Raw genomic sequence first — 25,175 nt, forward strand, 5'->3', positions numbered from 1 at the left:
GTTCAAGCTACAAAGTTCTAGAAGAGCGTTGACATGGATGGAGATGTAAAGTAAGATAAACAGCAACACATATCCAGGGCTAACATACTGTTGGTGGATTGAGATTTTTCAACATGAGAATGCATGAGCTAAGAATCTTATCATTCCACTGGTGAAGATGAAAATGTTGCCTTGAGACATATCAGCTTCTCCCAATCTGTGTGGATAAGTCTTTACCTGTGAGTGAGCGCTTGCGGCTGCGGGAGCTGCCACATCCAGCACATTCAGAGAACTGGGACCAAGCAGTAAGAGTGCAGTCATCCTTGCAAGGCACCCGGCACTCTCTGACCTGAGGGGGCAAGGGGCCAGCCCATCGCAGGCACTCTGTCATATTGGCCGACTCATCGCTCTCCTCAACACAACTGACTCCTGCAAACACGGGGAGACGTCATTGAAATTATACAGACAATGCAATCACAGACCACATCTCACCAAGTTGACATTCAATCATTGGTGCGGTTTTAAACCTCCCTAGATATATTTTGTGAGAGATAGATTATTTGTGCTAGAATAAGCCTCATTTAAGCACATATTCATATTAACAGTTTGATTGAGCAGCTACAGGGAGGAGCAGGTCTATTAATTTATTTTACGTTTGGTTGAATGGTCTCACAAAGAAAAGGTAGCTACAGAATTGAAATTGCATAATTCATAGCTTAAAGTATATCCCTGCGCAGCTTTCATGTTAAGATCTAGTGAAATGATCATTCAACCTACAAAGCGTTAAGACAAATAAAAGCAAGACATTTATAATAACAGATTAATATGAACACTAAATACTGTTACCATAATGATGTATACACTATCTACAGAGTATCGGTATCTGATACAGACATCACAAACAAGTACAATAGCTGCAATATGTGCCTGTGTGTGCTGAGAATAACTACTTAGAACACACTGCAGGACCAGATGGGTTATTTCTGTTACTAAACACCTGATGACGCACTCAATTAACTGCAAGCATTCCAGTGTGGCTGCTTTTGATTACTTTGGAAAATACCAATAGAATGCGTTTTCTGGAAATTCTTTTATATATATATATCTTACATCAAAATGAAAACTGTCAAAGAAGCAAGGCCACTCTCAAGAGGTAGCTGTGGTTAAAAAAGACATAGACATAATACACTTTTACAAATTCAAAGCATAGGAGGCAGGATCAATATGGGGGGTTTACATCAGAAGCAGTACGTAATAAAAAGCAAAAGCTTGCCTTGAAAACTTTACTGTGAGTCTTATATCTGACAACAAACAAGTGAACATGTAATTCCCCCAAGAATGATGTAGAAAGATGCTTCATTGCTCTGTTTTTTTTTTTTTATTAAACTGGATTAATATCCGTTCAGAGATGGAAATATAGCTATTAAGATTTTTGTTGTTGCCGGTTGTTTGTAATATGACAGGATATTGAGCAATACATACACTTGTTGTTTTGTAATGTGATAATCTACCCAACTGTCTATCCAGCATAAACTCCCATTTGATGTCTCAAACGCTGGTATTATTTTGACAAAGACTGAATAATGCCTTTGTACTGCGTCTCCGCATTTAAGTTAAAAAGTACATTTTTCATGTTCACGCAACTGTCTTAAGACAAATACATATCTTAAAGCTGTGTCACAGAAACCCCCATTAGTATGCAGGCGCTCGGAAATCTAATCATCTATTCTACAGAGGGAACCTGTGGTGTAAGAAGTACATTTATTTAGTTAATATTCATGAAATATGGTTCTCAAGAACTCCAAATGCCATGAGTGTGCAGGATGTGAACAGTGATAGTACTGTCGGGAATCAAGAGCCACACTTAATTCAAACACTCCCCAGATAAAGATATATTAATTACAATAATCAGCGGACCCACAAGGCGGCAAAAGAATAACTTCTCTAAATTCCAACACTAATATTTCAGTCTGCATTGTACCTGGCAGTTTGCAGTGAGTGTCAGATCAGTGGCTCAGCCCTGGCCAAGAGCAACATACACGAGGAACTTCAAAAATAGTGAGCAGCAAGAGGTTTTTTTTGGTAGCTTTTTTAGGTGCCACTGATTAGACAGGAGCAGTTGATTGGATTGTAGCTTACGTTAAAAAATAAATTAGAGCAGATAGACACTACAGAGGACACTACCATGTTCACAGTGAAGGAAAATGATCATACCCTCAGTGCTTCAACATCTGTGAAGATTCACTGATGAACAAACATGGCGTCATTTTATTGATTTCTATTTGACTTTTAAATTTTGCCCTCTGACCAAAACTGTTGGGTTTGTACATGTCAGCTGAGAATGTGTGGGAGAGTAATTTACATACGAGGCCTCTACAAAGGCATGGCAAGGGAGATGAGAGCTTTTACTAAAGTGCGATTATGTAACGGTCACGATCACAGCCATACAAAAACAAACGTAGGTAGGTGTAGGTGTTCAGATTAGAGTGATGATACTATAATGACCCTTCAAAGGTGAATCTTATTTTCTCTTTAACAAACCTGTTTGATAAACAACTAATCATTAACAGCTGCTACATTATTAATCCAATTACCACACGTGTAGGAATAATGCTATGCCCCTGTTGGCATTTCATTCTGTCCATTTAGCTTGAATGGTGTTCTCTCTACTCCACCAGTCACAACCTCATCCCCAGCATTTGTATTAACAAAGCCCAGAACAGGCATTTTGATTTTGATCTGGGAGCCATCCATTTTTAACAGGATTATTTCAGCCTCTGGTTGCCCGAGCATATTTGTGTGGCCTTTCACAACATCTTCTCTCACAGATGCGTTTTTGTTACAGTATCTCCGCCACTGCCAGGTTTCATATTTAATTATACAGTTACTTTGAAAGGTGAACATTATTTGTAGGGGTAGTTGAAAGGACAAGCTTTGAAGCAGCTTGACACTCTCCAGATTTTTTAAATATTTTCTGTGGCAATGCTGAAGACTTTGAGGAGATCCTTTAAAGAAATCATGTAATCATCTGATTCAGAATATGTTGCAATTTCTATTATTACTTTTATTACTAGATTTTGAATCCACTTTTTTGAGCCCTCCCATCAAAGAATCTTCATGTCAAAGTCATACTGCTTGCATAATGTTTGTGTATGTGATGCCTTGGGAAGAATGATGTGGATAGGATTATTTATGGCCATTAAGTCACATTTTTCCTTTAGCAGAAGATCATCAACATGACTCATATTCTATTGCATAATTTCTCAAAACAGTTCCAGTTCTACTCACAGAGTGATACAACACATCCAGCTGGTTACGAGTCAAACGTTGGCTGCATTTAGTCACAGTGGGTTGTAGTTACTGTAAAATCCATTCGCTCAATGCTCACTCCAAGTTATCAGCTATAACTTAATACATAACAAGGTTAGGATTTATCTTCACAAATCTTGTCTTATTTAGTGACGGCTCTTATCCGCGACCTCCAGCATGTCAGATCAGCATCTGTACCACGACCCTCACCTCACTTGGTCAGACATTTGCATTTATTCAACATGCAGGCTTGCCTCCCACAAGGGGCCAGACACACTGAGGTGGAAGGAAGCATTTAGTCAAGCCAAGGGCATAATAGCTTTGTAAACCACAAACCCAATTGCATTTTTGTGTTTGAAACCATAATTCTAACCGTACAGTACATGCCTGAGCCAATGTTCAACAATCTGACGGCTGAAAATCCCTGATTGCTAGTTCTGTAAGTGTTATTTGAATGTGTCATCATTACTAGCCAACTACTAGTTTCCTAGGGCTGTATAGTGTTCCTACTAAAGCTTTCAATTTCCAAACAACACTCAGGTACAGTAATTGTCCCAGGGAAGCCAACCTGGCAACCAGAAGGATGCTCACCTCAAGAAATATAAAAGGTTTCAACAGTGGCCGTGTGCCTGGTGTTGCCTCACAGCTAATGTTAGCTCAGCCAGAATGTCACTGATGATGCAAAATACAGAAACTACGGTAGGCATACTTGTAAATAAAATAAACTTTTGGCATTTTTTATGTGGGTGTCCAATCAATGTTGATGGTAAATGTAGCCGTTTGAAGCAAAACATTCCTCAGTGCCTGTTCTCCTGTTGCACAATCTGTTGCACTTCCTGCATCCAGCAGCATCATGTTACATGACAGTTACTATGTCTGTGGTGGCAGCTCCTGCAACGATCCTAAACTATACCTGTTGCAAGTTCCATTGTGTGAATAAAGTTCATATAAAAAACAGAACTTCTTTTATTGCAAATTGGTTCCGTTCTCTTTATATATCCAAGGTTATGCTTTCTACGCAAGTAAAATGCTGTGATTCAGAGATATTTGCGTGCAGGATGAATACAAATAAAATCAAACATTAATGGAAACATGTGAATGGGGAACAAATGTAGATGTGCACTGAGGAGTGAGGTGAGTTGGAAATGTAATAACTTGTGGAACAGTTTGAAGTTATCTTGAGTTGTATAACTCGGTGAATGTACAAAGGCAGGAGCAGAAAAGAGACAGCTTCAAAGAAATCTCGGGAAACTGAGTTTCGAGTAACTTCTAAAATCAGCCTTTCTGAGAGTCGCCGCAAATGTCTCAACAGTCAGACGGCAAACATTTCCACTGGCTGTTAGTGACCAATAGACGGACAGAAGTAATTACAGTGCTACTAGGCAGGACTACATCTTTATCATGCCTCACCATGCAACACTGAAGGCTAGGATAAGGATAATAGGGAACAAAGTATGCTGACATTTTGATAAGTGTAGTACTTATTTTCAATTAAATCATCAGAAAATGTTTTATTCATATAATATGTAATTTTATAGTTATTTAAAAATCAGTTGTTTCCTTCATTCATATATTATCGATACAGCTTATCCTTGGTTTGGGGGGGGGGGGGGGCAGAGCTGATCACGGCAACAACATTGGGCGGTAGGCGGGTACATTATCTTGTAATACATGCTTTATTAATTAATTCAATATATTCTTTATTATAAAGGATTATTAATGAAAGTACAGCAGATGTAAATGCACCACTGACGTTTTTGTGCTAAATATATAACATTTATTAATTTATGGCTTTAACAATATCAAATATACATGTGTAGATTTAAGTTTATAGACTTAGACATAAGTCACCACAAGATGCTACTGAAGAAACATGCAGAGTATGACCTACATTTCGTAGTGGAACAGGATGACTGTCTGACTTGACACAACTTGCTTTTTCATATTCAGCTTCTCAATGAAGAGAGATATTTGAAGTAGAAACCATCTCGCACACCCTTCCCACAGGATGTGAATACTGAATATATGTTGAATATGAACTGCATGGAAAATAACACAATGTTATGAGTGTTACTGAAATTTATGTAAAGGAAATCATAATTTCAAACGGCAAAACCGAAAAGTGAGAGGTGCTCTCAAAAGGGAGACTAGAATATGAATAAAGCATAGTGTAAAATTGGACATCATTACATGCAAACTGCAAGAGTTATTACATGGACACAATAAAAAGAAATAAAGCTGCATCTTTACAATGTCATCAGCAGTAGAATTATCTAAATCAGATTGTGTTATACATTCTGAGTGTGGGTGGATGATACAGTAGCTCTCAGAGCAGCATCATTAAATGTCCTTCAAAAATATAATTATGAAACTCCTGCTATAACTTGCTGTCATTAAATCTTTGATATGCCCTTATCCAATGGTCCTATCCCCTGAATATAGCCATAATCCCAGTTATTGTGTCCTAATTATGCCTCAATGTGACATTTATATGTCTTTTTCATTGAATTGATTCAGCCATTCACTGAAAAAAAGTCAACCCTGGATAAATTCTTTGTTGCTGCAAATCTATATTTAAATGTAGTATTTCTTCAGACTGCAAATTCCAAATCCATACTTCAGCTTTTGAAATGTCACAGGTATTTAACCTAATCATTTTATAATCATATTCAAATAGGAAGCTCTAAAGGTCAATGAGGCTTGCTCTTAACCTGAGAACACTACAGACACTTTTCCACATCCTAGCCCAAAAGTCATAGAAATTCACTTCAGAAATGTCAGTCATATTTATACTGCCAAGTAAAAGTGAGCAACAGTGAGAGCAGAAATGCTAGAAAGTTCTCAAAGCAGCACAGTAAGCCCCTGGAAAGTTCACTTGAATCACACCAATAAATTAGATAGAACAGCCAGTTTCTGGGATTTATTGGAACATTTTGCTCTCTATTAAACGAGACTGAAATGATCCAATTAACACTCTGGCTCTTTAACGATTTGGGCCAGTGGCAGTCGTTTTCACAACTCCACAAAGGTTTTTGTGAAGGACAGTAAACAGGAAACTGCAGAGTCTAAACATCACACAACACATTCACATACTCACATTCACACACTCAATTAGGGCTGGTAATCACACGGATACAATATAATCCTTGATTTAATACGTGATATGCTGCCATCAGTAATGATTATATTATGATACAGGCAATATAGGGCATAATGCAGACAAACATCAACAACACATCATAACTTGTATAACAAAAGAGGAATATATCCCCCTAATGGGAAACATTTATTTTTCATTAAGCTGGAAACATGTGTTGCACAGCATTAGTTTCACACAGACAGAAGAAAAGACAAATCTGTTCCAGAGTTTAAATGTCAGCAGTAAATTCAAAATAGCTATTTATATTATCCTCTATATGATGATAGATTCTTCAGTACAGGTGCTGATTGATCACAAACAAGTATACAAATAACACATTGTGCTATATCTACCAGTATATCAATTACATTATATTAATATATATTGCAAATCAGTGGCGGGCCGTGCATTTCACACCTAGGCCTTCAGTGATGTCCTACACAGTCCTACCTGAATTATTCCACCTCTTAATACCATCATTATGACGCCATGGCTCTAGAAACTATACATTTAGACAGAAACGCAGTATAACCGGGCGTTGCATCACCCTAACAACAGAGTTATATTAATATTTCTGAAACATTTAGTTGTAAATAGCAGGCATTCCCAGCAGTACAATGTGAAGTGCCTCTCGGAGACTGTGAGCCGGGGGTACCGCTCGTAGTTAATGATTTGAAAGTAGCGGACAAACCCTTTTCACAGCTGTGATAGGCTCGCTAGCATCGGGGTTGGCCGTTCTCTTCTCACGATGTCTATCTTTTCTTGAAAGGTTCATCTTGAAAATGGCGTTGTAATTATATCTGCGAACAAATCGATCTCTTCTCCTCCTTCAGCCATTGTGGGTTGAAAAAAACAGCGTTTAGAAATCTATACAAATTAGCTCGTTCAAAGTTTGCTAGCTCTGCATAGCTCTGCCTCTCAATAGTGAGTATCCAATCAAAAGACGTGCACTTGCTGACGTTATCGTACGCCTGCTAGCTGACCCCGGTGTCCCCAACTCGAAATCTGATTGGTTAACGCCACAGTTTTGTCTCCGTTCACTCCGTTCACTGTTGATTCTGAAGGCCTAAGGGCAGATCTCTTGGACCCTGGCACACATCATGGCTGAAATATGATTGGATAAAAGCTCTAACATAAAGGCCAGACCTCCAAATCTCGATCTGAGGCTGGAAGCAGCGCAACCAAGAGGAAAGCTATGAAATGAAGAGAATAGACTATGGGGAATAATTTAATACATATTTGTGGAAAAAATATATAAAAATTAAATGTATATTCTGATGATGTTTAGGCCAGCAGAGAAGGCCGTGCTGGCCCTGACGGCCCACCACTGTTGCAAATCCACTGTATGTATTGACGTTGTATAGAAAGCTTTGATAATAATAATAATAAATTGTATTTATAAAGCGCCTTTCAAAGTTAAAAGTGATCTCAATGCGCCAGCATGTACAGTCTAAGCTATTTTCGTGACTGTTTGTTACCTACTATTTTCTAGGTCAGGGGTGGGGAACCTCCGGCTTCCGGGCCGTATATGGCCCGCGAGACCATTTGATCCAGCCCTCGAGGTAATTCATAAACACACGCAAAGAAATCAACTATAACATTTTTTAATAATTCTAGACAGCAATAGACGGGCGATTGACTGCTTTTCCTGGCCAAGGTCAGGGTCCTTGAACACAACACAAGTGGAACGTGCCATCACGTGGTCACGTCATGTCAAAAAACGTATTAATATATTAAATAAGACTGTCGTTGACATCAGCGAACGCAGCATGGCGAGTGTAAAACAGAGAAAGGTGGATGTGGAATGTCGCACTTTCCAGGAGAAATGGACGAACGATTATTTATTTGAGGAAGTAAAAGGCCAATGTGCCTAGTTTGTGCAGAAGGGCTTGCGGTGAAACACGAAACATGTCAAACTGCACGAGCTAAAAGGACGAGTGTGTTTGGATAAAGTTAACGCTCTTCGGCGGAGTTTGGCCCAACAAGCAGCTCTCTGCAGAGCGTAACATACAAACATGGAAAGATAGAGAGGTAGACCACCACACCAAGACTATTCCACCACTGCTGTGCAATTATCACTGCCATTTACAATACTCACTTTTTTATCATTTGTGCAATTATCACTGCCATGTGCAATACTCACTTTATTTTCTATCAACCACTTGGTACTTATATTATTTAATTATTGTGTGCTGCCTTTTTACTTCATATGTTCTTTTGCTGTGACAAGATACATTTCCCCGTTGTGGGACTAATGAAGGATTGTTTTCCGATAAAACAGAAAGATACATGGATAAAAAAGTTGCTCTTTTGCACAGCATAAAAGAAAAGTGAACTTAATGGGTTGTGTCTTAAAAAAATGTTGCAGAGGTTATGAGCTCAATAATTAGTATGGACCTCGAAGGATGTTTAAAAAAAAAAAATGGCTCTTGACATGAAAAAGGTTCCCCACCTCTGGTGAATGTGGATTGTTGAGATAACAATAACAATAACAATCCACATTCACCTAGAAAATGTGGCAAAAATATCTGCAGAATAAATACACAACAATAAGTAACAATTTACAAATACACCTCTAGTGCAGCATATGTGCCGATATGTTTGCTGGGAAAACTCATGGTACAGAGGCTGCATTCATTTGTAGAAACACGTACATTTGTTAAAAAATGCGTCTAGATATTTGTATCCATTTTGGGTTCACTTAAAACTGTTTAAAGTCACAAAGTTTATTTTTGGTAATTAGGAATATTTTCAGTTTATGTCTTTGTTCTTATTCTGTTACATTATTAATGGATTGTGTTCTCGGAGTTTATTTTCATTGCTAATTTGCAGACTATAAATTGGAGAACTCTCTCAAAGTCTTTATGACACCAGAAATCTCAAACCGTGAAGCACATATTAATAATTTCATCTAAAGCTTCTAGTGGACAGGCACTGTTGTCTGAGCCAAACAAGTTTTTAGACTTTATTGTGTGAGTCCATCTACACGTCTGTATGTATTGCGTGTATTGTGTGTAACAAAGCTGATTATTTCTTTCAACCTGCTGCAAAGATGTGCTTGTGGCCATCTGACTTTCTGCATTCATTAATAAGAAAACATTGCTGTGATGAGATCATCAAGACAACAGACAGAAAGGTTTATCTCGTTACACTCTCTGGACAAATTGCCTCCGTCTTTTATGTTTCCATCACTTGCTTGCTAAAGGAGCAGTTCTATGGGCTATGAGGTCTCATTAAATAAGGATAATAAATAGATGGAGGAGTAAAGCTTAAAATGGTGATAGCGCAGTGTCGAGAATATAAGAGGAAAGAAGAGAAAAACACTTGCCTCTCGTTTCTAAACCATTTCCACAGGTTTCTCCTGGTCCAGATAATCCACGTCGAACAGAATCTGGAACCAAGTTACAACTGTGCCACTTGTGTGTCCTCCAACTGCATGGAAACACAAACAGACATACTTTGGGATGGCAGTGTGTTATTGGAGCTTCATCAACACAGCAGGTAACAGTTTCCCCAAACGTGTTCTGTGTTTGGTTTGTAATTGGTGAACTACACAACATGCAGCCATCATGCAACCTCTATATAGACAATGAAAACTAAAGTTTGTCCTACAGGAATCAAAAGAAAAATGAAAGTATACACACACACACACACACACACACACACACACACACACACACACACACACACACAGTATTTGTGTTAACATGGTGACAATAGTCATATTATACTATAAGCTCCATGAGAGTGTTTCAAAGGCCATGATATATTAACTCCATTATAAAAGCACAATCGGGGATCTCAAGTATTTTACAAAAATAAAGCACCCTTGGGTTGCACTTACACGCCATTCTCCCTCTGAGCTATTATACACCAGACAAACGTATCCATGGTTAGGGAAGGACAATGGTTGGTTAAATGGAGTTCTTACCTATACACTGGACACACAGGAAGGGATTCACACTCTCTCTCCTCATACAGTGTGTCAGGGCACTCTTGACCTCCATTAGCGGACCTCTGAATGATGGTTCTGTATCGAGACTGTGTGGTGACAGTCGCATTTCCTGTAGAACATGAAACACAATCTTTACAAAAAGGCTCCGTTCAGTGGCAGGTTAGTTGCTCAGTTGTATTTAAGTGAATGCTTTCCAGGACAAAGAGAAAGTAAAATGAGACAAAAGGCTGACACGTAATGTCTTAGACACCAAATAAATGGCGGCACACTATCAGCAGTGCAGCATTATGTCTCAAAGTTGATGTGATTCAGATTAGCTTGCCCTTGCTGCTGTGATGTCCTCCACTTCACTGCGGTCTGTTTTCGGACACACTGCACTGTAATGGCTTCATTTGGCTCACGCTCCAAGGCTCATTACACAATGCTAATTACTAAACATTGAAAATGGTGCAATTAAGAAAGTGATTACATCGTCAGTGGACCCAATGGACTACAGCATATTTACAGAGACGAGATGCCTGCTCAATTCTTTTAAAAACAATTACACACTTTTTTGATTTCCATGATACTTACAGTACACATATTGAAACCATTAAAATTCCATTTTCCTCTTGATGTGTCGGCTTAATGTAATGGACAGTTAACACTGTCATTTACACTTCAATGTAATCATTGAATGCACTGGAGACATCAAGGGAGAGCATATTTGTACGGTAACATTTAGAATAGTCTGTTACCTGATGATGCTTGCCTTCCTATTATTTTTCATTTTGGATGACACTGCCAATAATTTTCTTAATGAATGAACCAATTGTTTGATCTTTAAAGTATTTTTTTAACATATTGTGTTTTTTGTATGAACAAAAACAAAAATGAATAGAAATTTATGAGAAGGGCTACCTGGCATACACGTTGATAGGCAGGCCGTCCATTCACTGAAGGGTGTAACAATGCAGTCTTTCTTGCAGGGAAGCAAACAGGGTCGGACGGTTTGTGGACGAGCAGAATCTGAACACCTAAACATACAGACAAACAGTGGTCTTAAATTCTCTTCATTCCCCGGGCTATAAATAATAAACGTCCTGAGTCTTGCTGTTAACAGGACAGTGCAGTGAAACAACTGCCCTGTCCTTGACATCACACCTCTCCCTACAGAACACATGATTGACGACATGTCCCTCTGCCTGCATGCTCAGGAAAAAGCAAGACAAATATCAAAAAATTCAGTTTTCTCTCAAATGCCATTGCTTCCCAGCTTACAAATAATGCTTTATGAAAAGAAAAATCCTCCTGCTATTCGAGCATACAAAGTGCCTGTATGTTACGGTTAATATATTTTGACACTAAAATCCAATTATCTTTAAGCTTCACAGATAAAATGTTTTTATATTAACAATTGATCAAAGATACTATATGTAGTGGCTCCTAGTGACAGACTCACAGAGAATTATCATCCATCTCTGCTCTTTGTTCTGTTTTAGATCTTTGTTTTGGATTTTCACCCCACAGCTCAATTCAATTCAACCTCATCGGCCACAAAAATAACTTATTTTTAGCAAAAAAGCTCAGACAAACCCACTGTACGCTACCAGTCTATGACCAAACAGCAGACAGTTAATGTTAACGACTGTCTGGTGAAAAAAGTGGAGCTTGTAAAAAGATTACATTTTTCTCAGGAGTTGGAGGAGACCAAAACAGAGCCAATTGAATCCAAATGAATGCTTCGTTTATTTGCTCCATGTAGTCAATTTGCTGTCAAATTCATGGTATGAGGATAAACCCCTTGAGATGTTTCATCTCATTTATAAGGGGGTCCCAAAACCAATACTAATCTGGCTGATATTTCTCATTTGTGTATACATATTCCAACCAGCATGTTCCCTCATCTGACTAAACTTTTTCTCACACATTTTGTGTCTGCTAGATTTGTACATAAATAATTAATTTGGTAACATATATCAACTTTATAATGTGATAATATGTCAGCTGTGACGCTAAAAGTAGGGGAAACCAGATGAGTGCATTTATCTCCCATATACATGTATAGTGCAGGCCAAGAAGTCTTTTGCTTGCCACCAAGGAAACAGAGTGTTCAAGGAGGAAAAATCAATCAAAGTCCACAGCATGGCTGCTAATTAAACCTGAGAAAAGTAAGGATATGCAAACTGTTTACCAATGAATCATTCCTGCCATACCAAGGACACCATTGCTGGTTTTTAAAGAGCTCTTCATAGACTTCTACCAATTTATTTGGCTTAAGATAGAAAATAATCACGTATTTCCTCTCTAGGCTGCTATATGTAACATGTCGGTAATGGAGCCTTTGGCTGCATTGTGCAACCTTGAAGTGGTGCGGATTGAAGCAGCTATGTAAAATCAAATAAGTCATGATCTATGATTTATTCATCAGCAAGCAGTAACCCCCCCCCCCCCCCACACACACACACACAGACCAACAAATACACAAACAGACACACACAAAGACAGCCAAATTTTATTTCAGATTTCAGAGTGAGTTCTTTTTTTTGCCCGACAACCAGATCCAGGTCTCACTAGAGACCCAGCAGGGTGTCACATCCTACCAACTGCAGAAAGCCAGAATGCATAGGAATGAGATCAAAGTATGCCAAAACATAAAGAGGCAAGATACATAAAAACCTCAGATTTATCCCTCTTCTTCTCTCCCTCTTTGGAGAGATTCATGCCAGAGGGCATGACAACGCAGCGGAGCAGCTGGGGGAATATTGTGTAGTACTGCCCAGATTGAGGGAATCAGACTTACAGTCAAGGCCATGGTGTTCAACTGTGACAAGGTTGGGAACATTAAATGTCTCTCACAAATTGTTGATTATTACAAATGCAATCAAATAGCAGCACAACCTGGTGTGCTCTGCCTACTCTGATCATAGTAAATAACAACAACATGTCTCCTGAAATAATAATTTATAATAATAATTGTTTTATAATTTATTTTTTGTCCTTTTAAGTGTAATGGGTGTTGAAGTTATCATTTACAATTATCAATGCAGTATATTATTGTAAGTAAGGCAGGCTGTCAATCAGTCGAATATTTTATTGAATATCAAATGTCAATATTTGCCTGGAAAAGCCCCCAGATATTTCCACTCAAAAGCTTTACATCATTGCATATAAGTAACGCCTTGAAAAGAAATATCAAAAAGGGGCATTAGAAAACAAGAGGGGTTGCAGTTCGGTGACCTGAGGATCTCATCGCTGCTCTTTGCAGATGATGTGGTCCTGATGGCGTCATCGGTCTGTGACCTTCAGCAGTCACTGGATCGGTTCGCAGCCGAGTGTGAAGCGGTTGGGATGAGGATCAGCACCTCGAAATCGAAATGAGGCCATGGCTCTCAGCAGGAAACAGATGAATTGCCTACTCCGGGTAGGGAATGAGCCCTTACCCCAAGTGAAAGAGTTCAAGATGGACGAGATGGAACGAGAGATCGGCCGGAGAATCAGAGCAGCGGGGGCGGTACTGCAGTCGCTTTCCCACACTGTTGTGACAAAAAGAGAACTGAGCCAGAAGGCATCTAGTAAGGATGCCACCTGGGCCACTCCCTAGGGAGGTGTTCCAGGCATGTCCAGCTGGGAGGAGACCCTTCCCCAGGGTGGAGAGATTATATCTCCTCACTGGCCTGGGATCCCCCAGTTGGAGCTGGCAGATGTGGCCCGGAGAAGGGAAGTTTGGGGTTCCTTACGGGAACAGATATAATAGAATATATATTTACATAACAAGCCGCAACTTACAGCATCAATTAATTAACATAAACATTAAATAATATTGCATGCATTAATTTGTGTTTATTTAACACTTTATTATTTTAATAATTAATTCATCAAATTTGATGTAATTACTCTTACAACCACTGCTTTAGTTTTTTATTTTATCCTAAATATGTGACAAAAGGGGAGCGAAAATTTAACTCAAAATCAATATTATGTAAGAGCTGGGGGCTCTGTACTTGTACCAGGAAAAACCCACTGACCTTTTATTGAGCCAGTGTGCCCCATGGAGATTATTGCTTAGCATGAAATGCTTATATGATTGCTGACGAAAGTGACTCTTCTGAAGTACCACAACATTTAATATTTTCAGGGGCCATCACCTCCTTCGGATAAGAAAGAATTAGAAATATTATGGACATTCCTGTATTTCAAACTCATTCTGAGATAAGCAAAGGTTAAAGTGTTGGAAAAAAGATAGCAGAGTCAGAACTCTGCTATCTAGCCCTATTCTTTCCTTTTTCAGTCTAGGAATCATGCTACCATCTGTCAACTGGATAATAATCCAATCATATGAGGCTTATGAAGTTATGCCAGATCTATGCTGTTCTATATGGTCACACTGATCATGACTCATGACAGCAGAAACAGTAACTTGTTACTGACTGAACAACAACATGTACGGCTATGTGGTAGGTGCTGTCCCATTAAAGAACACTCTGCAGTTATATATGAATATCAAAGAAGTGATTGACTTCACAGCATACTGTGGAGCAGAAGTGACAGCTTTCATTAAAGCCTCTGTGGTGGGAGATAGGACGTTTATAAGGAAAAAAGCCTCTCCATAATCCATTTTATGGCCCTGTCAATAATATATTGCGCAAAAGAAGGGCAAACTTTGTGAATTATTTATAAATCTATCTTCCTGGTGTGGGCTATAACATCATTACAGCGACAGCACAAAAGCCCTTAGCAGTGTCTGATATTGTATGGCTGAAAGAGGAGTAGATAATGGTGGATCATAAGCAAAATGAATCTCAGGTTCACGAAAACAAAATCCTAAACACAGGCAAAAAGCATAAAAGAAGAGTTTAATGTACTCAGGGGATATCTTTTCTCAGTGCATCAAATCCTCTGAGTCATTTCTTTGTATGTATACACACACAATATCTTCCAAGTAAAATATTTTTGGAATCTTTAATCATAAGCGATTTTTCTCTGAGAGAAACATGATCACCTCTCAACTCCTCCCCCAGATTTCACAACGCTCTTTTACTCCTCACTCATAATTTATTATTCGTTTCTCTCGAGACATATTTTCTAGTATCTAAAACTAAGCAATGTAGCAGTGTCAGATAGGGACAGAAGAAGAAAATATTCTGTTACAGTGCCATTCTGGCATAAGAATAGACATTTTAGTCGGCATATCAAACTCTTGTCATCAACTATTTTGAGAGTAGGTAAAACACTGCTTGGTGGGCTGAAACAACATATTCAATATGTTTTTTTCTTTATCACCAAATGTCATGTTACTTGAGTGAAAACAAACCTGATGCACCAGGGGACATTTGAAAAAAACACCTGCTCAATGTACACGTATATAACACACTAGGTGTTCTAGTGACAAAAAGCTTGTCATGACACAAGCCGGCAAGGAAAAGTCAAGAGTTACAGTGATGCAAACAACGTGTGAACAGATCAGGCTCAACACCATCCCAAGATAACAGGATGTAAGAAGGAGACAACTTATTGATTCGCCTCCCAACAGACTCTGAAAAATATGCCTGCAACAACATGCCCAAAACATTAAACCGGAAAGATACAGTATTGCCCTAAAATAAACATTTCACTTATGATGCACAAAATCATTGAATGTTTTAACATGTATTCATGTGCAAAATCCCAATGCTAAGTTAAAATATTATAGAATTGAAGTACATATTGCATTGCTACTTTGCCTAAGGTCAGAGAGCGTACCTTTTACTTATGACGGGTCCAACGTTCCTCTTCATGCAGCTGACTTTGCGGATCTGAACACCCATGGCACAAGTAGGAGTCCTATTCAAGAAGCTGGTTCCATTGAGATCAATGGAGGAATCCTCAATACAGGGACCCCAGGCTGAGGCCTCCCAGTAGAACATCATACAAGGATGGTCATTGCAGACTCTCCACTCCTCCAGGGCTGGGGCTGCCGGACACTCCTTCCCATCTGCCCACCAGCACACAGGAAAGAACCACAGAGTCAAAAACATGAACACTGCTGTGTAACTCTATACCTTGGCATTCTAAAACTACTAATGCTAGTCTGAAAAAGCTAAATTAGTTAGGAGAGTTCATGTGATTCGCACAACATATACAATACATTTCATCTGAAGTAACAAGCTGCAATTAGCAGCTGGAAGTCAAATGCTAATATTATCATTGACCGCTGGCTGCGACAACACAAATGTTTGTTCGGGTTAGCTGAGCCGACACTTTACAAGTTACAACAAGTTTGTATTACAAATGAAAAGTGACAGTGAGGTCACTGTAACAGAATTCGCAGGCCAATTCAAACACAGCCCATAATCAGTCCAAAACAATGTTTTCCAGCCCCTGCTCGCTGTATCCTGGTTGTCATATATATAGTCATTGTTTGAACACATACTATACAGTTCTACATTTAACCTCAATGTGGCTGTGCAGTTCGCTATCACAGCAAAAATAATACCACAGTTCAACATTATTATCACTTTTTAACTGACTTGTGAAATGATGTGTCAGAGAAGCATGATGCCCACTTTGGAGTTCCACAAGGGAGCTGCCTCGGTCCATTACTGTTCTCCCTATACATGCTCCCACTTGGGGACATCATTAGAGAACACAATGTGTGCTTCCATAGCTACGCGGATGACACACAACTGTACATCTCTGCTGAACCAAATGATGCTACAGCTGTTAACTCCATCACCACCTGTCTGTCAGCAATAAATAAATGGATGAGCAATCATTTCTTAAAGTTAAATGAGAACTAAACTGAAATCCTACTAGTAGGTCCTGTAACAAAAAGAGAGATGATGCTGAATAACATGGGGAAACTTACTCCTTTGATTAAACCTGAAGTTACAAGTCTTGGTGTTATCATAGACTCAGCTCTAAGCTTTAAATCCCACATAAACAAGGTGACAAAAACATAATTCTTCCACCTTAGAAATATAACTAAAATCAGACAATTTATAAATCAAAAGGATGCTGAAAAACTAATCCATACTTTCATCTCAAGCCGACTCGATTACTGTAATGCACTCTTTACCGGCCTCCCAAAAAAAACAACAGAGAGACTTCAGCTCATCCAAAACGCTGCAGCGAGGCTGCTGACTAGAACCAAGAGGAGAGACCACATCAGTCCAGTGTTAGCCGCTCTACACTGGCTTCCAGTAACTTTTAGAATTGACTTTAAGGTCCTCCTTCTTGTATACAAAGCCCTAAACGGAACCGCACCAAGTTACACTGCCAACTCTAATAAACTATGTGCCCCCAAGAACATTACGATCATCCACTACTGCTTTATTAAATGTTCCCAGAAACATTCAAAAGAAAATCGGGGATGCAGCCTTTATCAATTATGCACCAAAGCTATGGAACACTTTACCTGCAGACATTAGAGAGGCAAGCTCGCTCAATATCTTCAAAAGTAAACTGAAGACATATCTCTTTACTTTAGCCTTTTAATAGTGATATTTTATATCTCTTTACTTTAGCCTTCTAATGGTGATATTTTATATATTTTTATCTTAGCTTTTTAATGGTGCCAATTTAAACTAATTTAAATAATTTCATACATTTTTGCCATGCCTGGTTTAACATTGAATGTGTAAAGGTAACTGAGATGAATTTCAGAGTGTGTATTTTTGAAAAGCCTGAGATCAAATAGACTGTTTCTCTGATAAATGTCTATTGGAGAAAAACTGGCTTTAACCGAAGGGAGTAAACCAGTTGAAAGGCCACAGGGGCGCATTGTTGATCTCATGCTTTCAAAATACATACAAATAAAGCTTATTATTATTATTATTATTATTATTATTATTTCCTCTCTACTTGCAGAAAGGTGACACCGCTAGTTTGATGCGATCATGCTGAGGTAAACGCTTGTGTGTAGAGTGCATATAAATACGCAAATGTGGGATAACTGAGCACTTCTTCACTGTGGTAACTGGAAACCACACATACACACACAGACACACACACACAGACACAAATGATGCAAATGTGTGCACAAATACCACACATACACATTACGGGGCGTCTTGAGATTTAACAATTTACTTGAAGTGTACTGGGACTATGAGGATATTTCCTACATGAAGGGGAAACAAGGGACAGTTCACTTGAAGTAGCATCAGACGTGTCATCTAGAGAGAAGTAAGTGCTCTAAAGTGAACTGTGACTCACAGAAGGGCTAGGATGACTTTGTCACTGAACCACCTGCACCTTCCAGTCTGTTTTGCATTATCCAGTTCTTCCATACTGTCACACAACATGCAGGCCTCTAAACGCAATTACAGCATGCAAACACATGCACACACCTCTGCCAGCAAGCAGATAGCCAGCAACAAGATAATAAACAACACAGTGTGAAACCTGGCTTAAGCTTTAAGATTGTTTCATCAGCTGTTATTGCAGATATGCATTTGGTTACAGGGATTAATGGGTAGTAGCTAGCTGCCAAGACTCCGCTGTCTAACAACATTTGAAGTACGCAGAATAATGCTGGCTAAAGAAAGAGTCCTTGATAATGGATGGTTAACTCAAACCACAAATGTTTTTGAGATGAAAAATGTCTTAATAAGACTTTGAAATCTACAGTTACAAACAACCAATGCAACCTCACAATGTACGTGAAAGCACTCTGATCAATCAGCTTTTAGTTTTTGTTCGCCAAGCTGAACTTTGGGTTTCTTATTTTTGATTCCCAGTGACAATATAATATATACTGCAATATATTTACTGTAACATAGCAAATACGGTTGTAAGAAATGTTGTAATTAAAAAGAGTACTCCACAGATTTAGCTGCTTAAGTTAACCATAATGCAATTTGTCCAAAGACAGTTGGTGATTCAGGTGTGTCATGCTAGTAGCGGCTAGTGTAGCCTCAAACTGCATCATTTGCTGCAATTAATCAGATTTCGTGCAGCTCCCTCTGGAGCCATAAAAGTATTTCTTAAACATTTTCACATATACAGTATTACTCCCAAAGACCTGTAGATGTACGTTGATGTGTAAAATTGATGGAATTTCCCATAAATGATATCACACCTGCTTTTTATTTTTATTTTTAGTAATCAGTATTGTAAAAAAACAAGTTTCCCCACACTCTGTTTTCTCACCAAGTAACACTATTACTGTACTGTAAATTATGTTAACTATTTTCTTCTTCCCTTGTATATACATCTGTACTGGTACTGCTTATTATCTCGTTGGCACAATGTCGCCTATGTAACAAAATGACCCACTTAATGGTGTAATAATCGAGAGTGTTTCCAACAATGCCACCTACACCTACCTTGGGAGGGAAAAGATAAAAAGAAGTCAGAGGGGACGTTGCAATACCTTTCCCTGGAATGGCCAACACGGTGCGAGTGCGGCTCTGTCGACCCTCTGCTGTCTTGGTGGCACAGCTGTGTGAGCAGGGCGACCAGGACGACCAGGAGCCAACCACACAGTCTGCTGGACAGGCCATCTCGCAGGCCACTTCTGTGGGGGGAGGGTCGTCTACACAGTGGGTAATGGGCACATCGTCCCCTGAGGAAGGCAGGTTAGAAAAATTGTTATAGAGACATCAGCTTTAAGGGTTCAATGTAAATATTTTCTGGTTTCTTGACTCCTCTATGACTGTAAACTAAATAACGTTGACGAAACAAGACATCTGAGGATGTCATCTTAAGCTTTGAGAAACACTGATAGTTATTTTTCACCATTTTCATTGTACAAAAAACTAATAAATGAATCAAAAGATTTATCGACGTAAATTGCAGCCCTACATATGAATTTAACTAAGACAGATTGATTGTGATCCAAATACACAAACCACCTAAAGAGGTGAACCGGTTTCCATTCTCATCACATTGAAAGAAAGTGTGAATGCAGTTCACATAGAGAACAAATACTTTGACATGCGCAGCTTGTCTAGAATTTCAGTTGTTTACCATTTTGTGTCAGGGTGGAGAGGGATGTGTTGTGATGAGGGGTGCAGTTGTGGCATGGAAATAGATCATGATGGGATCTCATTGTGGACACTGTTGACGCATGTTGATGCCAGGTGTAAACATAATCAGGCTTAATCTAGACAGAATCTGAATATGATTACATAGTAATGCAGGTGTATAAGAGGCTTATGTTGTTGTAAATAGTAACACGTTTAAGAATCCCTTTATTACAATTTATAGTGATGAAGATGGTTGTTGGAGAAGATTTTTAAATAGAAAAATAATCCTAAACTTCATCCTTTTCTATATTGGCAAAGTTTGCCAAATACAAAACGTTTTTGACCATTTGAAAGGAAACAAATTATCTTTCATTCACACCAGAATTAAGCAGGAATCCTCCTTAAGTGTTAGACAAATCTGTCAAACACTAATAGAATTTAATTTAATCTAAAGAAAATTATAAGGCCATCCAATTAGTATTCGGAGCTAGTTCTAAAAGCTATCCTTCAGCCTTCCTCTTGCAGTCATGTTATTAAATATTTATCACAGCTCCCAGGATTGAAACAGCTAAAATAATGACGGAGCATTTTCTCTTTACTGTACTTCCATGATCATCTTTTTGTGTGATTAAACACTGAAATTACAGAACAATATTCTCACATGAATGTTGTGGTGAAAAAACCCAAAATATCCCTTATATTTTTAGTTGGACCCGCACAGATTTCTAGAAGGTCAAGAGAGAGAGGGAGATCAATTCCAGAATCAGGGATGCCATCCCGATGTCAAAACAAAGCCAGCAGCAGCCAAGGCATTGTTTTTGTATAGATTCTCACACACAGCAGTATCATTAACTTGGTTGAACTCTGCCACTACATCATAGAATATGGTTTAACAATAACAACCCCAGGGCAGATTTGTCACCACTTTCTCTTTTTTCTTCTTCTCTGAGGGAATACTCCTCATGCAGAGGAGCGCAGTGGAGAGAGCAAACTTAGGTATCGCTTTATCAGATAGATGTGAAAACCTTTTGCTCATAAAGGTAAAGCGTCAGCAATGTCCAGCTATCAAAGTAACGGTTCTGTAAACAACAGAAGATATGGTTCAGTCTCACAGTACAGTAAAAAAAGAAAAACAGGAATATTCTTTATAATTACATATCTCCAACTACAGCAGCTGAGCAAAGATCTGGAGGCAGCTGCACTTGAATTTAACTGATACTTTACATAATTGTTTTGTGCTGGCAGTGAGATTTTAAACTGTGTATATATATATAAATATATTGTCTTTGTTCACCACGACTCCCACCCAGGTAATTATTTCAGGTGTCTGTGCTTTATACAAAGTGAGCTCAAAATGAAACACGGTAAGATCCATGCATTCTGTAAATCTACCTCTTTGACCCACATTCAGAGGGACAGACACGGATTACTGTATCTGTACCATTTATAATAGACCTATTTTGCACCTACTGTTTTCAGGTAGAGGTTGTCCCAAAATAGTCATAGTTGTATCCTTACTGTACCCGTTACACTAATGTGACAAACAATATTTATGGAAGTTATTCAACAACAACACTACAAATTGAAAATACCATTAAAAGAAATGTTTGTTGGGTAGAATTTCCTTTGAGTACAGTATTACACGTTCAAAGTGTCAAATCAATGCCATTCAAAAGCTCTGCATTGGACAAAATAAGAAAAGACAAAATCCATGACCAAAGGAAAGGAATCTAAATAATATACAACAAAACACAAAACAAATCAAAGATTAAAATAGGTTCCCAAAAAACATATTTCATAAATGATGACATTACAGAAACAAACATTGACAAATGAGAAAACACAACAACTTTTATCTAAAACACAATGATACTTCAGTACATTGGACAATGGCATACAAATGCTATGCAAATGTGTGTTTTGTACCTCATGCCGTATCTGTATAATCCTCCAGTAAACACTAACACCTATTTTTTCAAAGCTATGAGATAAAAGATCCATCATGCTATTTCCCACCCACTATTCACTACATGAGCTGCAAAATTAATTTCCATTTAAATTGTTTTTCATTAATACTGTGCATACATTACAAAACAATATAGTATAGTTCTCTTGGAAACACATGGTAGCAGTTATAAAGCCGTATACCTGCTACATACTTTTATATGGCTTTATGGTTTCAGCTGAATGCATTGCTTGGAGAAGCACAGAAGCGAGACAAAACCTCACACAATATTGAACAAACAGGTGTGATTGAAGTGTTGGAACACAAACACAAACCCCATGTTCAGTTAACCCTCCTTACTAAACCAAAAATACAGTATATGAGGCTATTTTGACATATTTACAATTACAACCTTTCAGTTTTCCATTAAACAAATTAACAGAAGAATATGCAAGTTTGCTATGTCATGCAAAGCTAAGCAGATTTCCTTGTGCTCCAGGCATATTTTAAGAATTGTTTAGATGTATTATTGCCAACAGTAGAAAAAATCAGTAATTATTCAAATGTTCTGCTTGAAAATCACGAAGGTCTAATGAATATGTTAGCAAACAGAACCAACAAAAGACTCACAAAGCCAAGCCTGGAAACACTGCCTGAAGAAATGTGGAATGAAAACATGAATCCAAATGCACGTGTATGTGTGTCGACGTGTGAGTGTGTATGTGTGAGACTACATGTGTTGTGTTGTGTGTGTGAGTGTGTGTGTGTGTGTGTGGGGGGGGTGACTGCAAATAGATGGCTGCCCTCGGGGTCCTTTTGCATTATTAATACAGGGATCTGTAGTTGCGGCTCTTACTTAAATATAATACCACTGCCTACTGCATGCAATTTCAACATGATTTCTATCCTGTTCGCCCACCTACCAATTAATCTTCATCATTGTTAATATTCAGGTAGATGTAGAAAAAAACCAGAAGTCCTCGCCTTTGCTTAACAGTTAATAATCACATCCACTCTGAGCAGGCAGCTTTTAAGACAAAGCTTACAGCAAAAAAGCAACGAGGTAAATTGAACAAAATCACTGCGAACATCAAAGTGGGCTCTGACAAAGTAGCCTGGGTCACTAATTAATATTTTTTCTGTATTTGCCTGTCAATCATGTAACTTTAGAATGTATTAGTCTTCACAGTCACACAGCAAAGTCTAGGGCTGCTCATCATCATCGCATGAGTATTGTTGACCAGTCAAAGAGAGGTAGTTCAGGCTGACGTTAACTATACTGCTGAGATATTGTTGCTGGCTTCAGAAATGTCAGAGCCTCAGTATATTTGGGAAGGTCAGCCAACATGCATCTCTGTCAGCTGTCAGTCACAGGTGCACCCAGTAAGTTTGAGTCAGCGTGTCCTGTGGTTGGAAGTTAGTCCGGGAAATGGGACTGACTACTCTGGTGAGAGTGGTCGCTGTGCAGACAGTGGGAGCTATGGGAGCTGTCAAAACAACTTTACTAAGCCCGGGGCAGAAAGCGCATTGGGTTGGGCTAACACAGCACTTTTTTTTTACTTTGCTGTAGTTTACAACCCAATAAAGTAAGTGGAATACAATAAGCGCCCATTAGCCTCCCTGTGTGAGATGACAGATTAGTTTAACTCAGTTTGCAACAATTGTAGAAGTACTTCCTTCCAGCTAAAAACTGCATGTAAGGCAACTCCTTATCCACCTAACTAACATGAATTTAAGGGTGATAGTTGTGTTTTTGAAAGTTGCAGATAACATTAGTCTTTGCATGAATGCCATATGAGGACACAGAGAGGGTCATTTTAGACAGACAAATAATGCATATCCGATACTCAGAACTGCCCATAGCAAATACAGATATGTTTTACTCAATTAAAGTTCCGTCTTCACTAGAATATTGAAAAGTTTTTTTTTTTAGTTTGTTTTTTTAATAAAAAATGTGTCAAAATCCATTCAAAGAATCTGAATAAATGCAATTGAAACGAAATATAACAAACAATAGATATCTTCAAAAATAGATTAAATGACTTGATTATAAGAAAATGCATTTCTCCTTGGCATTGAACATCAGAACAATCAGACACTCTCATTAATTGGACCAAAAGATCTGAAAGCGTAAACAACACATTTTTTTGAGGGGTAGATCCCTCTGGATCCTCCTTCTGGCTGAGCCCCAAAATGTCCTCAAACACTCCTGGGCCAGTCTTTTCCATTTCATCTATACCTGGGCGATTTTAGGAATTACCTCATGTATTTCTTGAGCAATAAAAGCTGGGCTTTAAGTGATAGACGATATTTTCTGGTAGCTTGAGCAGCCATAGATAATAATATAAATCCCCATCAGATAAGCTTCTCCACAGGCATAAACTTTCAACTTCACGAGTTTATAGGTTTGAAATGCAGAGTAGTTTTATGCTGAGAAATTGGAAACCAAATCCTTACTCAATCAAGGAGTAAAGTGGAGGAAACACTCCATATCTCTTCGGCGCCTCTCACTTCATTGAAGTCCACAATCTCAAATGGTTCCTGCCATTTCCCACATCTACTTCCCCTATTCCACTTTGGTGTAAATGCACTGCCCGTCCAAAAATAAGTCACCACCTGGATTTAACTAAGCAAATCTGTAAGAGCCTTCCATTGGATAATTACTGCAGTGATTAATATGTTTCTGCTGGCAACAAGCTATTTAACCCGAGCTGATGCGGGGAGTAGCTTCTCATTTCTTAAACAACCATGTGGGAAGACAGATCCTGTGGTCGTGGAAAGGATGTGAATCAGTTTCAGAAGGGTCAAATTATTGGCCTGCATCAAGCAAAGAAAGGAGATTGATGAAACTGCTAAAATCGGGTTAAGAACTGTCCAACGCATTATTAAACCTGGAAGGATCGTGGTGAACCATCATCT

The 25,175-nt window shown here is 38.6% G+C and overlaps 1 protein-coding gene across 2 annotated transcripts in view; it reads right to left on the reverse strand.

Annotated features, from left to right (window-relative positions):
* Window positions 1-25,175, reverse strand: part of thsd7ba (thrombospondin, type I, domain containing 7Ba) — a 156,590-nt gene that overhangs the window by 42,541 nt on the left and 88,874 nt on the right. For both annotated transcript variants that reach the window (XM_029459384.1, XM_029459383.1), the window contains exons 9-14: window positions 19,717-19,908; window positions 16,104-16,335; window positions 11,283-11,398; window positions 10,359-10,491; window positions 9,756-9,859; window positions 217-408 (exon numbers count right to left, since the gene is read on the reverse strand). In XM_029459384.1, the coding sequence (XP_029315244.1) occupies window positions 217-408; window positions 9,756-9,859; window positions 10,359-10,491; window positions 11,283-11,398; window positions 16,104-16,335; window positions 19,717-19,908 (969 nt within the window). The remainder of the gene's footprint in view (window positions 1-216; window positions 409-9,755; window positions 9,860-10,358; window positions 10,492-11,282; window positions 11,399-16,103; window positions 16,336-19,716; window positions 19,909-25,175) is intronic.

This window comes from Cottoperca gobio, chromosome 21, assembly GCF_900634415.1.
Source record: "Cottoperca gobio chromosome 21, fCotGob3.1, whole genome shotgun sequence".
Lineage (NCBI taxonomy): Eukaryota > Metazoa > Chordata > Actinopteri > Perciformes > Bovichtidae > Cottoperca > Cottoperca gobio.